Below are 15576 nucleotides of genomic sequence, written 5' to 3'. Positions count from 1 at the left end.
GGTGTTACAGCAGCAGGTTATACAACACACAATATGAGTAAAAAACACAATGTTAGCAAATCTAAACATAATATAATATTAAATACAAAGTAAATAAGCACTAAAAATATCAAAACTAAGAATGTGAATATATACAACCAGGATTTAACTTAGCATTACTAGTCTTAAATAGGAAGATTCAATATGGAAGATTGAATGCAAATGTGCAAAAACAGAGTCGTAAAGGGTTGTAAATTAAATATGAAAGATTAAATGTAAATGTGCAAAAACAGAGTTGCAAATGGACAGTATTGACATAAGTTAAAGTACATGAGTGAAGCCAAATGAAGTGAGCATGAGTGCAGGGACAATTTGTAAATTTAACATGTGCAGAACAGATTACAGTAAGGAGAGACAGATATTATCATAATAACAGATAATAGCCTATATCTAAAATATAATATCAGCGGTAGCCTATATAAAAGCATATCAATTAAGCACAGCTTTTTTTTTTAGTATCTGTTGGCCTACATTAGTTAACAAATCAGTCCTAGCAGTGTTAGTATAGAAATAGCAGAAAATAAATTATGGAAACTGTAGGCTACAGTAGGCATTCATTGTAAAACAATAGGTCAGGATTACGTCTACATTATGGTATAATAATAATAATAATGCAATTTGCTGCCAACGTGGCTCTATACATAATCTGCAAGAGAGAAGAAAGTGTACTGAAGAAATGTTATTACACTGACTCTACCTTTAACATACACAACATGATATAATATTGTAATCATGTTTAACATACACAACATGATATAATATTGTAATCATGTTTAACATACACAACATGATATAATATTGTAATCATGTTTAACATACACAACATGATATAATATTATAATCATGTTTAAGTCAAAGTCAAAGTCAAAGTCAAAGTCAACTTTATTGTCAATTTCAAAATATGCCAGACATACAGTGGAATCGAAATTGCGTTTGTCTCCGTCCCACGGTGCAATACAACCAGAATAAGGTAAAATAAGATAAGGTAAAATAAATAAAATAAAATAAGGTAAAATAAGATAAGGTAAAATAGATAAAATGAAATTAGGTAAAATAAGATAAGGTAAAATATATAAAATAAAATAAAGGTAAAAATAAGATAAATAATATTTACAGTAATAAATTCTAAATTGTGCAAAAGGTACAAAATGGTAAACAAAATAAAATAAAATGTAAAGAAAAAGTAACACACGCAACATGATATAATATTATAATCATGTTTAAATGGCATTTACTGTGTCCAATGAGGGATCTGTGATTATTCACGGAGCGGTAGACTAAATAGGGGGTGGGTAGTGTGCTTCTTTTTTTTTTTTCTTATTCTAATGTGTGTGAATGTATGTGTGTGTGCGCGTGTGCGTGCGTGTGTGTGTGTGTGTGTTTTCTGACCAGCTGAAAATGGCGGCTCGAAGCGTCGACTCGTCCTAACTTTATCGCACAATAATAAACACAACAATACACACAGCTGTTATATCACACAACCATGGGGAGAAACTTCACCGCGGGGCCCCGGGCGCTCTAGTCGGGAGACATTACTCTGAGCACCGCGGCTAGAAGAAGGAGTTAAAACGCGAAAGGTAAAACGATAAAGAAGCTTACACCTGCGGTCTACAGGCTAATGTCAACTAGCCGGCTAGTTAGCTTAGCCGACGATTTTTATAAAAGGGATTGCCAAGTGAGCCTAATGTTTACGTTTTAACGCCACCTTAAAATGACACACTCGCTTAAAATGTGCACATTGTTAGATTCCTGCTCTGCTCAGCTCTTGTCATTATTCAGCGACGCATGTTCAGCATTAAATGTTTGTAATATTGTGTTGCTAGCCTTAGCTTTTTGTAGGCTAAAGGAAGCTACGGCTAGCCTCAGCTCCAAAAAGAGGGGTGTGTGTGTGTGTTTCTGTCCGACAGAATGTAAAAACACACTCCTAACACTGTAGCCCCACTCTTTATTTTAATCAGGTGTAATTGAAGGCCACTCTTTGAAACTTTGTGCGTCTCTTCCAGGGAGCCATGGAGGATCCTCACACACGGTACAGCAAACGCCTGGTGAGTAACACACTGTTAGCATCCCGGGACACTTTCTGTTTTACATCATAACAATACATCTCTTAGTTGTCTTATCTTTCTTCGCAAGGTGGCCTAATGTAACTGCGACTGTATTCTTTTATATTTGTCAATCACTGCATGTGGAGTAGTCCGTTCTTGTGCACATTGTGTGATAGTTGTGAGTGTTTTTTTTTTTTTTTATGACGGTAATGAACCTGTCTAAAGACTTAAAGTTCACCAAAGGGTCAAGTTCGCCTCCTAACCTGACAGCATCTGTACTGTGACCTTGCTTTACCCCTTTACAATCTTAGCAGCTAGTTGTTAAGTACTTATATTACTCACCTTTTTGCCCCCCAAAAAATCTGATAAATATTATCAATATAGTGTGGAAATGAGATCAAATTTAACCTTTCTGATTGTATAGATATGTGTGTAAAAAACAACAACAACAACCTTATAAACTAGTTTAAACATTGCTGTTCACACTAAAACTTGAAACTCTGTGTGAAGTGTTGCCTTATTGTAAGTGATTGATTGCCTTCTCATTGTAGTGACACTCTGTGAAAACAACACACTGGGTGGTTTCTGTTATATTAAATATTGTGCATTAGCGATTTTACGTGATACTGTGCATTCTCTAGTGATAGAAAGGAGGAGGAGGACCAGAGTTTAGATAATACCACATTTGTAGTAAAGCGATGGGGGTGGGGGAGATGTAAGTGTGTGTGTGAGTGGGGGGGGGGTGTTGTTCTTTATCCATCTGTCTAGCCGAGCAGTTGTGCATCGAGTGAATGGCAGAGGGGGAGTTAGAGGAGGGGGCAGTCTGTGGAAGATTAACCCCTGCTATTGTAATGCCATATTGTTTGGTTCCCACATGAAGTGATTTGATAGTCGGCTGACTGATTAGTTTGGGTTGATTTATTGTAATATCCTTGATCCTTGTATTGGTGCTTTCAGGCATACGTTTGTCACTATTAACTCTTTAATATATAGATATAAAATACAGCTACTGTGGTTTTTAACTAATTTCTTCAACAGCACCAACATGCTTGCCACTTTGGGAGCACCAGCATACCGGTGTCGTTCATGGCATGCGAGTTTTCCAGCGACATCTGCCCGTACACTTCGTTTGGTGACATGGCATCATAAATTCTGCGGCATCTGCTGTGGTTATCCAACAGGGGGCCAGCGCAGCGTACCACTCTCTCGTACCAGTATTGCCCATCTTCCACCACCATCATGCATTTGTTTAATTAATACCAGAAGTATTGCTTTATGACATTCACTGTTGTAATTGTGTACATTTTTTGTCTTCATTGACATTGTGAGTGCAACAAAGAGATGTTATCAAATGACTGTACATGTTTCACATTTTTAGTTTGGTATTTCCATGATGACAGTCAAGTAGTTTCAGGTCCAGCACCATGTGCCGTTTCTTAATAAAACTGTTCTGTCTTCATTACGTGGCAGTTAAAAGCTGTGAATGAGAAGACGTTACTAAATGTAATTATAGTGCCCCTCCAAACTACAAATGTTCTATATACATGAGAAAGACATGTTTACATTCGTTTGATAACATAACTTTGTTGCACTCACGTTGTCAATTAAGACTTTTTTTTTTACACATTTATGGTCGTAAATGTTGTAAAGCTAGATCATGCAATTAATTTGAAGAGATGCCACACTGGTGTGAGAATGGAGTGGTACATGGCGATTCCATTAACTACGACAGATTCCACAGAACTTATTACGCCATGTTGCTAAACTAAAATGCCACAGGCCACTTTTCAATCTTGGCATCACTCCATTTCTTTGCCTTTAGACTCTACAAGGTATATTCCTAAAATACTTCTAGCAATGGTTGTAGAGGGTTATTGAAGGTAGATTGGAAAGCACCAGCTTCGGGTCGTGCATCAGAACAAGCCACTAAGTCAAGTTTTCTCACCTAGACAAGTTTGGTGAAGTATTCAGTGCTCATTGTTAAGAAATGCCACCATCCCTTACAATGCTCATCTTACATTATTTATCTCACAAGCAAATCCCAAAACTGCTTTTTTTATTATAACTTTTTACAAGTATAATCTTGACATTAGCATTGCTGCATGTCTCGTTAGCTGCTGTAGCCCAGCTTTGTCATTGCACTTGATCTCTTCATTGCAGTAAGGCATCCCATATTTCTCTCTGACTAACTGTCAGAGAGACTAACTGTCTTGCACTATTCGCCAACACTTTCTGTTGCTCACTGCAAAAATGAAAAGGTAACGTTGAACTAAGAAGTGAAAAGAATCCTTCTTTTGTCCTCAGCGTACAGGCACGCGGCGGCGCTATCAGGATGATGGAATCTCAGATGATGAAATTGAGGGGAAACGAATGTTCGACCTGGATGAAAAGTTACAGTGCGTCAGATTCAACTCTGAATTGATCAAACACATGGAGGGTAAAGGTGAGAGATTGAAAAAGTTCACTAAAAATGTTTTAGTTAAATCTTAACAAAATCATATCATATTTCATGTAAATGTAATAAAGCTGCCTGTTCTATATGCTGTGTATGTCTCCTTTCTAGATTTCACATTTGAATACATCCAGAGAGAAGGGCTCAGGGACCCCATTATCTTTGAGACAGCTGATGGCCTTGGAATACAGTAAGTCAGATTCTCATCATTTAGCCCGGATTACTATTTGTTTGCTAAACACACAATGAAAATCATTTAAAAGCAAAAGCCAAGAAATCTTTGTCTTTTCTCTTGCAGAATGCCAGACCCTGAGTTCAGTGTGAGTGACGTCAAGCTGTTTGTTGGTAGGTTTCTTTTTCCTGACCTCTCAGAATAAATGGCATTACTGTTTTTGCTGCTTGTAGAGCCAGACCAATACATATGCCAGGATGATGCATTTTAGGGTTCTATTGTTGTTGATTCCAAGGTATGTATGGGATTACTTGGGACAATAATTCTAAGGTGTTGCTGATATGAAATACTAAAGATGATTTGAGTTTTTTTCCTGCGCATTGTTTGTCCACCAGAGAGAACTGAGAAGTTGATCTAACTGCACTGTAACATTAAAGTAATCAATGGGCAATACACAAAACAACAGTTGTAGGGTAATTGTATTACACTGGTCTCACTTGTTGTTGAACCCCTTTTTCTTTCTCTTACAGGTAGTCGACGCATTGTAGACGTGATGGACGTGAACACCCAGAAAGGAATTGAGATGTCGATGGCTCAGTGGCGACGCTACTATGAGACGCCACCGTCAGAAAGAGAAAAACTCTACAATGTTATTAGCCTGGAGTTCAGCCACACCAGACTGGAGAATCTGGTGAAACGACCAGCTTCGGTGAGAACACCTCAGGGTGTCAAAAAATCCCAGATTGGCACATTAAAATGAAACATTTTAGAACTCACACCTGTGTGCAACAAAAAAGGAAAAACCAGGAAAGTCAGTAAAGAGACTGAAAAGTTATCTGTATTTGTCTGCTGCTTTGATGTTGAAATAGCTTAGGTTTGTTAAAAGTACCAACAGAAAGTTGTGTTTGTTTTGAAAGAGTGTTTTACGTTTATACCACTTCCTTAATACTCAGGTGGATCTCATTGATTGGGTGGACAACATGTGGCCTCGCCATCTCAAGGAACGACAGAGAGACTCCACTAATGCCATCATAGACATGCATTATCCCAAAGTACAGAAGTAAGTAATCAAGAGTAAATACATATATACTATTAACTCTACTGTAGTCAGGAGAATTGATTAATATATGTTTTTCCATCTGAAATCTAAATCATGTTTTTCCTCCTCACTTTGTTCCTCTCAGGTACTGTCTCATGAGTGTGCAGGGCTGCTTCACTGATTTCCACATTGACTTTGGAGGCACCTCGGTCTGGTACCACATCTTGCGAGGAGGAAAGGTCAGTCTAGGTGTCCATTCACAAAAGAATTGTAGATTCATGCTACCTGTACTGACCCAGTGGACACAAGTTGTAATAAGGGACAGCCATTTATTCAGTTACATCTCAGAATGAATGTGAAAGTCATCCATCTAACTTTTCTACTGTATTTTGACATTTTTATTATTTATTATGATAATATCCCATACATAGACATAAATGACCTTTAACCTGTGACCCCTGCAGGTGTTCTGGCTGATTCCACCTTCACCACAGAACCTGGAGATGTATGAGAACTGGGTTTTATCAGGAAAACAGGGAGACATCTTCTTGGGGGACAAGTGTCATGACTGCCAGAGGATAGAGCTGAAGCAGGGCAATACCTTCATCATCCCATCAGGTTTGTAACTGTCACACAATAGTGACACACACTGGTATGAAGTCTACAAAGTTACATGCATTGTCTCTACTTCTACATGAGTTTATCATCCTGTGCCTTGTATGTTGTAGGGTGGATCCATGCTGTGTACACCCCAGAGGACACATTGGTGTTTGGGGGAAATTTCCTCCACAGCTTTAACATCCCCATGCAGCTTAACATCTACAGTATTGAGGATCGCACACGGGTAAGTAGCACCTCGCATTCACTATTCATTTTTTTCTGCTGTTTGAAAGTAGCTGTCCTCCTGACGCACTGATGATTGCTTTACATTTTGAGATGATGCAAGGCATGATTATTTTTCTGTGGGTATTACTCACGATAGAAAAACTGGTGAGAGTATCATTTTGACTTTTATTTTGAGGACATAAATCATTACACTTCTGCAGTGGGCACGTAAACTGGTAGCTGACCATTTTGTTACAGACCTCGACTTTGTAATTAGTGCATCTTTATATTGATCAGTTTAAATAAACAGAAGAGTCATATAATAAAGCCGTAGTCACATGAATGTGTTCTACTTCAATGGTGCAACATGTGGACACTTCAGTCTGTCTTTTTCAGTCACAAGAAGTTGAGTCCTCTTCAGCAAACACAGTCTTCCTTGGTGGGACAATTCAAAGCATTTTGTTTGAATTCTTGTAAAAGTTTACCGTAGTTGTGCTTGGCAGCTCTGCACAGACTGACACTGCTTAGTTGTAGAGGATCAGGAGGCGCGTGGGTGGCAAGTGCCATATGACCTTTTTCCCAGACTAGTGCAAGAGCCAAAGAGATTACGAGGTGCATTGGTGTTTTCTTGAAAAAATGACAGGAATCTTTTTCAGTCATATCATACTTGGTCTTCAGTCTCAATTTAATCGTGAGAGAATCGTATCGTGAACCCAGTATCATGAATTGTATCATATCGTGAGTTGAGTAAATCATTACATCCCTGGTAGTTAGTATAAATCAACTCAAAGGAACAAACTATGCATTGTATGGTGTCTTAGTGTGGTGTTTAAATAAATATGATAATGAGGGTACAAAAAGCATCCCTTTTCTGATATGTTTCTGTCGTCCTCTAGGTGCCAGCAAAGTTTCGCTACCCGTTCTATTATGAGATGTGCTGGTATGTGCTGGAGAGATATCTTTACTGTCTCACCAATATCTCCCATCTCACCCCTGAGTTCCAAAAATACTCCCTCGGCATAGGTGAGAAGCAATGAACACAAGAATTCTGGCCGTTTTTTTTTTTTTTCTTTATTACACAGAAACACAAAATAATGATTTGCTGACACAAACTTAATCTTTTTCAGGGCTGACACAGGCTGACCTCGAAACCATGGATCACACTGGGAATGGCGCCCCAAATGGGGTAGACAGTGACACTGAACATGTTGAGATAAAGGTGAAGGAAGAGGATGACCACAAAGAAAAGGCAGCTCAATTTCCCAAACCGAAGCAGATGCTGACTCCCTTTGAGCTTGAGGGCTTGTTTAACCTTTTAGGGAAGCTGGAGGAACTTCCTGCCCACAAAAAATGTGTCCCTGCAGGCATCAGGAACGCTGTAGCCCTGCTTGAGGACATGAGGGTAGGTGTCCATCTCTCAATAAACACTGGCTTAGATATCATTTTCAAAGACAGTTGGCGCCTAATGTTTTTTGGAGATGTCCAGATATATAAAATTGTTGTTCTTATTTCTTCTTCTTTTTCTTCTCCGCTTGTCCAGGCTGTTCTGCAGAATCATGTTAATGAGAACCCTAAGCTCTCCTACACTGGAGAGCCCATTGTCAAGTGGCCAGAAAGGGTGAGTAGAGAAATGTTAGATACATTTTAACCCCTCCTGCAAGCTGGGAGCAAGTAGCAACATTATAGTGTGTAAAGATGATGATGTTAGTCATTGAGCACACATGGTATATTAAAAATATGTGTTTCAAATAGTTTCAAGCTTCTTTTGTTACATATAATTCATACTAAAATACACTGTCAGGATCAGTAGAAAAGAATGTACCTTTTAGAATAAACTGCAAATTAAATACCTTGAAAATAATTACCTTTTGAAATTAAATGATCAAAAAAACAAAGCCTGTCATTGTGGGGAATTATTTACAGGACACTCTTTTAACTTTTTTTGTCTTATCCCTGCTTATGTTCCTGAAACAGCCGTCATGGTACCAGCCCCCCACTCCCCCTCCACCCGTCATTTACCGCCCCCGCTTGGGCCCCACCCTCCACAAGCCTCTGGGACAGAGGCCCACCAAACGCTCCTCCATCTCTGCCTTGAGGCGCAGACGGGTGAGGTGTAAGCGCTGTGCTGGCTGTTGCAGGAAGGAGTGTGGCACCTGCCAGTACTGCCATGACATGAGGAAGTTTGGTGGGCCTGGACGCATGAAGAAGGGCTGTGTCATGAGACAGTGTCTAACGGTGAGACCCATAGCACCAATGATGCTCCAAATCTCTACATATCAGAAATGAAATGTTTCTAGGATTTTTATAAATCTTTTGCAGCTTAAGATCTCTGGATTTTGATAAGGAATAGAGTTTAAAATCACATTCATGTATTCCTACAGCCTGCCTTGCCAAACACAGCACGCTGTGCCATATGTGGAGAAGGAGAATCAGAGGAATCAGATCCAAGCACTCACTCACTCATGGAGTGCTCTGTCTGCTCACAGATTACCCATCATCATTGCATGAAGGTGAGCTGCTAACGACACAGTGTGAAGGCTGGTAATTGAGTGTGCTATTGCTTTCCTCTTGATAAAGCTGCATTTCTTGGTCAAACCTTGAAGGTGATTTTTCAAGCTATTTACTTTATCCTGTTTCAGGAACCTGGTGAGGGGAAGATCAATAAGGATTTGCCCAGCTGCTGGGAATGTCCCAAATGTTACCAAAACAAAGGCTCAGAATCAGAGGTACAAAACTTTCTCTCTTTGTTTTAATGTCATTAAATCAACACTTTACAACATTTACCTTCTTCAGTAACTTACTCCAGCTACCCTTTGCTTGATATTGAAATGCTCTAAGTTTTGTAACTCTATGTTACAATAACGCCCTTTCTTCTTAAACCCCACTGATCAACTCTTCTTGTCCTCTCGTACCAGTCTTTTAGCGATGAAGAAAGTGGAGAGTCGGAGGGCTTCACCTCCTTGCCGCCATCCAAACTTGCATACCGGGAGGGAATAGGTGTAGGAGAAGGTGTGAGACGAGGGAGACGTAGTAGACCTACCAGACCCACAGCACCACCTCCTTCTCAGAAACTGCTACTACAGCATCAACAGAATCGCAAGAGAGCAAGTGCACTGGAGCTCAGACTTAAGAAAAGGGTAAAGTTAAGATCCAAACAGGAGATGCAATTTTTCACTTTCCCATTCACGATTTAAGAAAAGTAGTGTAAACAATCTTTTGATTGAAAGAAATCAGGGTTCCTGCAGATGTTTAGGTTTTAATTAGAAAGTCATAAAAGGATTCATTTGTTTTTCTTTGTTTGGGTCTTTATATTCGATTTTTCACACTTAAATGTAATAGAAATGAAGTATATCCTCTAAAAATAACTCCGTGAGTCATGACTGTCTACAATGGGTGTAACACCCGAGTCCCACTGTCTGTGATGCTCTCCGAGTTTTCTGAGTCCTATCTTCAGTTTGTTTACATCGCCAGGACGGCCAGCCAGCTCATCCCCTTACCTATAAAAGTTGTTTAATTGAGAGACTAGGGAAAAGAAGAATAACATACTGTACTTACTGCTTAAATGTGTTTCTAGATCACGCTCATTTCGGGTAAATTTACATGCAGTGTGAAGATACGAGCATAATAAAGATCACTAGCATTAGCGTGCTAACACAACAATGTAGCGCGAGTTGTTTTGGTTTCATGCTGGTGCTCAAGGGCGACATCTGCAGGATCAAAAAAATCGCATATAAAGCCTTTACAGCAATCATGAGATGAGTTTAGTCAGAAACTTTCCATTTATACCTTAAACTTAAACAGTGATGTATCTGGATTTATCTGGAATTCCAGATCATCCCATGCAACTTTAATTGTCCATGAAAGTGTTTTTCAACCATACACTATACCAGGATGTGCCACCCAGGTATTTTTCTCTTTTTTTTTTTTTTTTCATCCAATCTATAATTGCCATCTAAAATGTTGTCTAAGATTGACAAACAAATCGACAAACTGCACATTTGAATCAATCGAGTAACTGGATTTCTAAATGCCTCGAGCCATATTTAAATCCGGACTACTGTAGAGCGCACTGTCGAAAGGCCCAACATACTTTATATTTAGAATATACATAGATCATGTACTGTCATTTTATTTCAACAGAGCATGAGCATCTGTAAGTTTCACTGACTGACACACGTCTCCTTTATGGTGACACAGCGGCAGGATAGGAATTTTAAGTTGAGGGCTTTTTATCATAGGAAATCATTTACATTAGCCAGTCTAATGAACTTAAAGTATATTTATATAGGCCTAATAATAAGACAGGATAAGATAATCCTCTTAGTCCCACAATAGGAGAATCTTCATTGTTACAGCAGTAAAGGAAAAAATACAGCAAAGGTTGAGATAAGCATCAATAAATAAACAATAATAACTAGAAGGAAAAATAAGTGATAAAACAAGTTGTCTTTCAAAAAAGCAAAACTAAGTTAGATGTTCATAAAAGAATCCTGTCTTTGTGAGTGACATTTATCTCAATCCCTCAACCACTTGTCTGTCTTTTGCAGATAAAACTGGAGCGGAGCAAACTGTTATCGGTAAGAAATGCACTTATTTCTGTAATGACTCTGTACTGATAATAAATATATCTTCATTTTTTTTGTGTGCCAAATACAGTGAGTACTGTTTGTTAGAGAACCCTGAAGTGCTGATGTGGCAGCATTTCATTATTTTAGAAAAACGTTCAAGTTCTGTTTCAGGTGTTCAGAGCACATTTGAGCTTTAGATTTTGTTTGGAAGATGCAATACTTTGTTCACACTTGCCATCGTTTTTGCACTTTCCTTCCAACAGAGACAGGCAGCTTTAGATCGTTCTCCTAGGCTGCTTGGCTCCAGGATGCTGTCCAGACTACGTTCTCCAACCAGCAGAGAATCTCAGGGCAGAGGCCGGGGCACCACCTGGCCCAGTGGCTCTTCCTTAAACAGCTCTCCAAGAGGGACTGCGCCCATCCAGCAGCAGCCGTCTTCCTTCGGTCTGGTTCTTGAACCCAAAGGAGAGCCTCGCCGAGGAAGAGGAAGAGGGGTGAGGCTGCGGGGAGGAGGAGCAGGGAGAGGCATGAGAAGTGGTAGAAGCTATGGAGAGCTGCAGGAGGAGAGTGAGGACAGCAGTAGCAGCAGCAGCAACAGCAACAGCAACAGCAGCAGCAGCAGCAGCAGCGATGATGATGAGGACAGGGGACAGACAAGTGTGAAGGGTTTGGATAAAGAGAACCAGCCACAGTCAAGGCGAGAGGGACGAGCAGCCAAAGAAAAGGAGGTGGAAGGGAGCAAGGTGGCTTACCAAAATGTTGTGGAGGAAGATGAGGAGGAGGAGATGAAACAGGACAGTCAAACAGGGGGGAACGATGGCTCCAATCTTAAAGTGACACTTCAAAGACCAACCAGGGCCAAGCAGGATCCATCAGCTATTGTCCCTAAATTAGAAGCTATTGCCCCTCAAACTACCACTTCAGCAATACACAACCAGACCAGGGCCCTTGCGAGACCCCCAATCAGAAATCGCAGGCCCTGTCCTGAACAACACTCCAACAGGCACACACCCCCACTCACTCGCAGTGGGCACACAGACACTCATAGCTCCCACCCAGAGAGGCTGGACACCTCTAAAAGAACCAAGCTGAGCAGACCGGCTAAACTGAGCAATGGAGCCTCCTGTTCCTCTTCCTCTGAGCTTCCTCATCACCGCGTCCCTCTGTCCGCACTACAGGAAGGAGGGGGCGAGGCAGACAGGGAGAGCAGTGGGAGCGGGCCAGGCTGCGAGAGGGAGGTGTGGGTATCTGTCTTCCGCTACTTAAGTCGAGCAGACCTCTGTGTCTGCATGGCTGTCTGCAAAAACTGGTACAAATGGTAAGACCTTTTTTAATATAATTGTAATAAGGGAAGAATGGTCTACTCAAACCTTTCTCCTTGCTGACTTTTATTTAAGAGAGAGAAGGGAAAAGAAGGGTCACAGTAACTTTTGCCCTTTAAAAAATCTGACTCCTATGGCAATAGAAAAAAAATGTATTAATTCCACTTTAACTTTTTGTGTTAATTCTCATTATTTTGATTGGATCAGCTTCATAGCTTTTGATCAGGACCTTCATTCTTTTAAGGAAGTAGCTTTTTTCCCAGTGAAACACTTCCATTCAACGTTTACCTATTTCTGCTGTTAACTCTGCTAGCCAGTTAACCAACTGTATCGGTTGTATCATTTTTTTATAATTGATTAAAATGTCTGATTTTGATAATTAAATAGGCTACCATCAAAATACAGTAATGATGCCATCTCAGCTATTGAAAATAACTAGAAATAGTTGTGTATTTTTCCCTTTATTGTTTTTTGCAAGTGTTGAGAAGTAAATTTAATAAAAGTCAAAAATAATTTTGAGGATGTGAACACAATAAAAAGCCATCATAACTTACTAAAGTTTAGTATTTAAAAAAAAATGTTTGTCTTTTTCTTATTGCAAACTAAAAAGTGTCAGGTTGTGTAAAGTTCTGTCAGTGTAACATGGCTGTATGTATAGCTGACAGGATAAATGAACGTGTTTTTAATCAGCCTGCTCTTGCTCAGGTGTTTAGACAAGCGGCTTTGGTCACGGATCGACCTGAGCATCAAACGCACCATCACTCCTCAGGCCCTAACAGGCATCATAAAGAGACAGCCAATCACACTCGATCTCTCTTGGACCAATATCTCTAAAAAGCAGCTAAACTGGCTTGTTGGCCGGCTGCCTGGTATGTTATCACAAACAACACCAACACATTTTTCATAAAATATATGTTCAATGCTATTTAATAAATGACATAATGAAGCAAAATATTTGTATTGTATATCGTTTTGAAGAGACATGTTCGCACTGGTAAGTTCTGTGTTGTTGATTTCACAGGGCTGAAGGATCTGATGCTCGCAGGTTGTTCCTGGTCATCTATTTCAGCTCTCTGTTCCTCTGGTTGCCCTCTCCTTCGCTCTCTGGATCTGCGGTACGCAGACGGGATCAAAGACACTCAGATCAGGGATCTAGTCAGCCCTCCAGGTGAGGAAAGAGATGCCTCCCAGTGTGCTTGTTAATAGCTAGATGTCCATCTAATTCAGCTTTCCATTTTTTTCAGTAGTGACCTCTGAAGCCTCTTTTTGTCTCTATTTTTTACACAAACTCTTCTTTTTTTCTTCACCTCCCAAATAATCTCTATGTTCCAGGCTGTGACAATCGCAGTCAGTTGCGGACCATGCAGTGTTTGCGACTAGCGGGCCTGGACATTAGCGACTCCACTGTGCGCCTGGTGATCCGCCACATGCCCCAATTAACAAAACTAGACCTCTCCCACTGCAACAGCCTTACAGACCACTCCATCAACCTGCTGACTGCAGTGGGCTCATCCACTCGCAATACTCTCACAGAACTCAACCTGGGAGGTGAGATATTTTCTGTAACATCTAATACAACAAATGTTGGATTATTTTTATTGCACAGGCTCTGATGTCTCTTTATGTCTTTCTCTCTCCCAGGCTGTAGTAAACTGACAGACACATGTCTAAAGTATCTCCGACGTCTCTCTTGCATCTCTCTGCTCGACCTGCGAGGCTGCAAAGGTGTCTCACGCATGGCCTGCGAGGCCTTCATCTCTGAGCTGTCCGTCAACACGCTCTACTGCCTGTCAGATGAAAAACTGATTCAGAGGATATCCTAAATTCTCCTCTGACTGCAGGAATGCAATGGCAAGAGAGTGGATCCTGTGTGACACAAACGACACAGGTGGGCAAGGAAGTTAACATCGGCCTGTATCATGTAAACGGAAGGGTGGGGTCTAAACTGCGAATGCTAACTCACTCATTAAGTGGTGTTGAAATGGTGTTAAAGGGGGTCCTCACAGCTGGACCAGCATTGCATACATGTTTCCCCGTGTACCAATAAAGAGACTAAGGAGCTTTATTTTTTATGTTCTTTTGGGATTACTGCGATGTGGAGAAGAAAACCTTTTTTCCATTGCCAGCAGAAGTGGGACAACATGGGCAATTAATAAACTGTAATAATCTTCACATCCTTGGGATAACCAAGGGGATCGCTTCTTCTTTGGAGAGATGCCAGTCTTGACTCTGTCATAAACTCAAGCCTTGACAAAGAGAGATAAGAAAATACTAAGTTTCCTGCATTCTTTTGTTTAGCTGAGCCCCATAAAGTCTTATTTATTATTAGCTGACTAATTTTATTTTGGCTACTTTTGGCAGCTCCAAATTAATGAATATCTTTGTCAGATTCAAGAAAGCAAGCGTTATGTTGTTGGATGCTATCTGCACAACATCTAAGTGTTTAGGTTTATTTTTTACAGATGACTGAAGGTCACATGTCTCTCATCACAACCTGCATGTTGAGGGACTGGAGTGGCCTGTATTGTCGGTATAAAAAGGCACTTGGGTGCTATAGTAGTCATATGGTAGAATTGAATAGTAAACACAAATACTGAGTGGGAGCAATGGAATAGCAGAAGACTGTGAGAAAGCAATCAATGTGGCAACAAGACCTCACCCCGGCAGAAGGGCAGGTTGCATTAAGTGTTCGGGGTAAACCAAGGATTAGGTGTCAGATAAATGGTGCATCTTCAAACAAATGTTAGTCTTCAGGTGCTATTATTTCCAAACTCTTTTTGCTTTGTTTTTGTACAGAGAATACATTTAGAGTAAACATGTTATTATTCTAGATGAAACTGCTCCCCACCCCTCTTTCATAAATTCTGGTTTATTTTCATGGGTGAAAAAAAAAAAACGTTGGAACTTTTCACTGAATTTCATGACCTATATGATTCAATGTAGAGATGTATAATTTTGTTTTTGGGGGCAGGGGGCGTTGCTCATGTCTTTGTTACCTTTTAGTGTACTGGTTCTGTATCAAAGATTTCCTCCCAGACAGGCTCTCCCGGTCATATCCCTTCAAATGATAATAAGTATATTAAAAATATACTTTTGTGTAAATGTTTTTTTTCC

At 40.1% G+C, this 15576-nt stretch overlaps 1 protein-coding gene across 1 annotated transcript; it reads left to right on the top strand.

Moving 5' to 3' along the window:
- The first annotated feature begins 1414 nt into the window (after window positions 1-1414).
- On the top strand, window positions 1415-15371 carry kdm2ab (lysine (K)-specific demethylase 2Ab). Its single transcript, XM_065959144.1, has 23 exons — window positions 1415-1616; window positions 2043-2084; window positions 4389-4527; window positions 4648-4726; window positions 4835-4885; window positions 5243-5417; window positions 5662-5768; window positions 5893-5986; window positions 6212-6365; window positions 6476-6591; window positions 7469-7595; window positions 7700-7974; window positions 8113-8190; window positions 8547-8807; window positions 8954-9082; window positions 9212-9298; window positions 9488-9709; window positions 11120-11149; window positions 11404-12458; window positions 13168-13331; window positions 13484-13630; window positions 13795-14010; window positions 14104-15371. The coding sequence occupies exons 2-23, from the start codon at window positions 2049-2051 to the stop codon at window positions 14283-14285; spliced, it is 3924 nt and encodes a 1307-aa protein (XP_065815216.1). The 5' UTR covers window positions 1415-1616; window positions 2043-2048; the 3' UTR covers window positions 14286-15371.
- Window positions 15372-15576: the final 205 nt, after the last annotated feature.

This window comes from Labrus bergylta, chromosome 9 (genome assembly GCF_963930695.1).
Source record: "Labrus bergylta chromosome 9, fLabBer1.1, whole genome shotgun sequence".
In the NCBI taxonomy this organism is placed as follows: domain Eukaryota; kingdom Metazoa; phylum Chordata; class Actinopteri; order Labriformes; family Labridae; genus Labrus; species Labrus bergylta.
Note: the sequence above shows the minus strand (reverse complement) of the source record. Positions and strands in the feature narration are given on the sequence as shown.

Excerpts from the sequence above, each read along its gene's own strand:
- kdm2ab (XM_065959144.1), top strand. The coding sequence starts at position 2,049 with ATGGAGGATCCTCACACACGGTACAGCAAACGCCTG. Across the intron at positions 9,083-9,211 it reads CCCATCATCATTGCATGAAG|GAACCTGGTGAGGGGAAGAT; the intron begins GTGAGCTGCTAA and ends ATCCTGTTTCAG. Across the intron at positions 12,459-13,167 it reads TGCAAAAACTGGTACAAATG|GTGTTTAGACAAGCGGCTTT; the intron begins GTAAGACCTTTT and ends GCTCTTGCTCAG.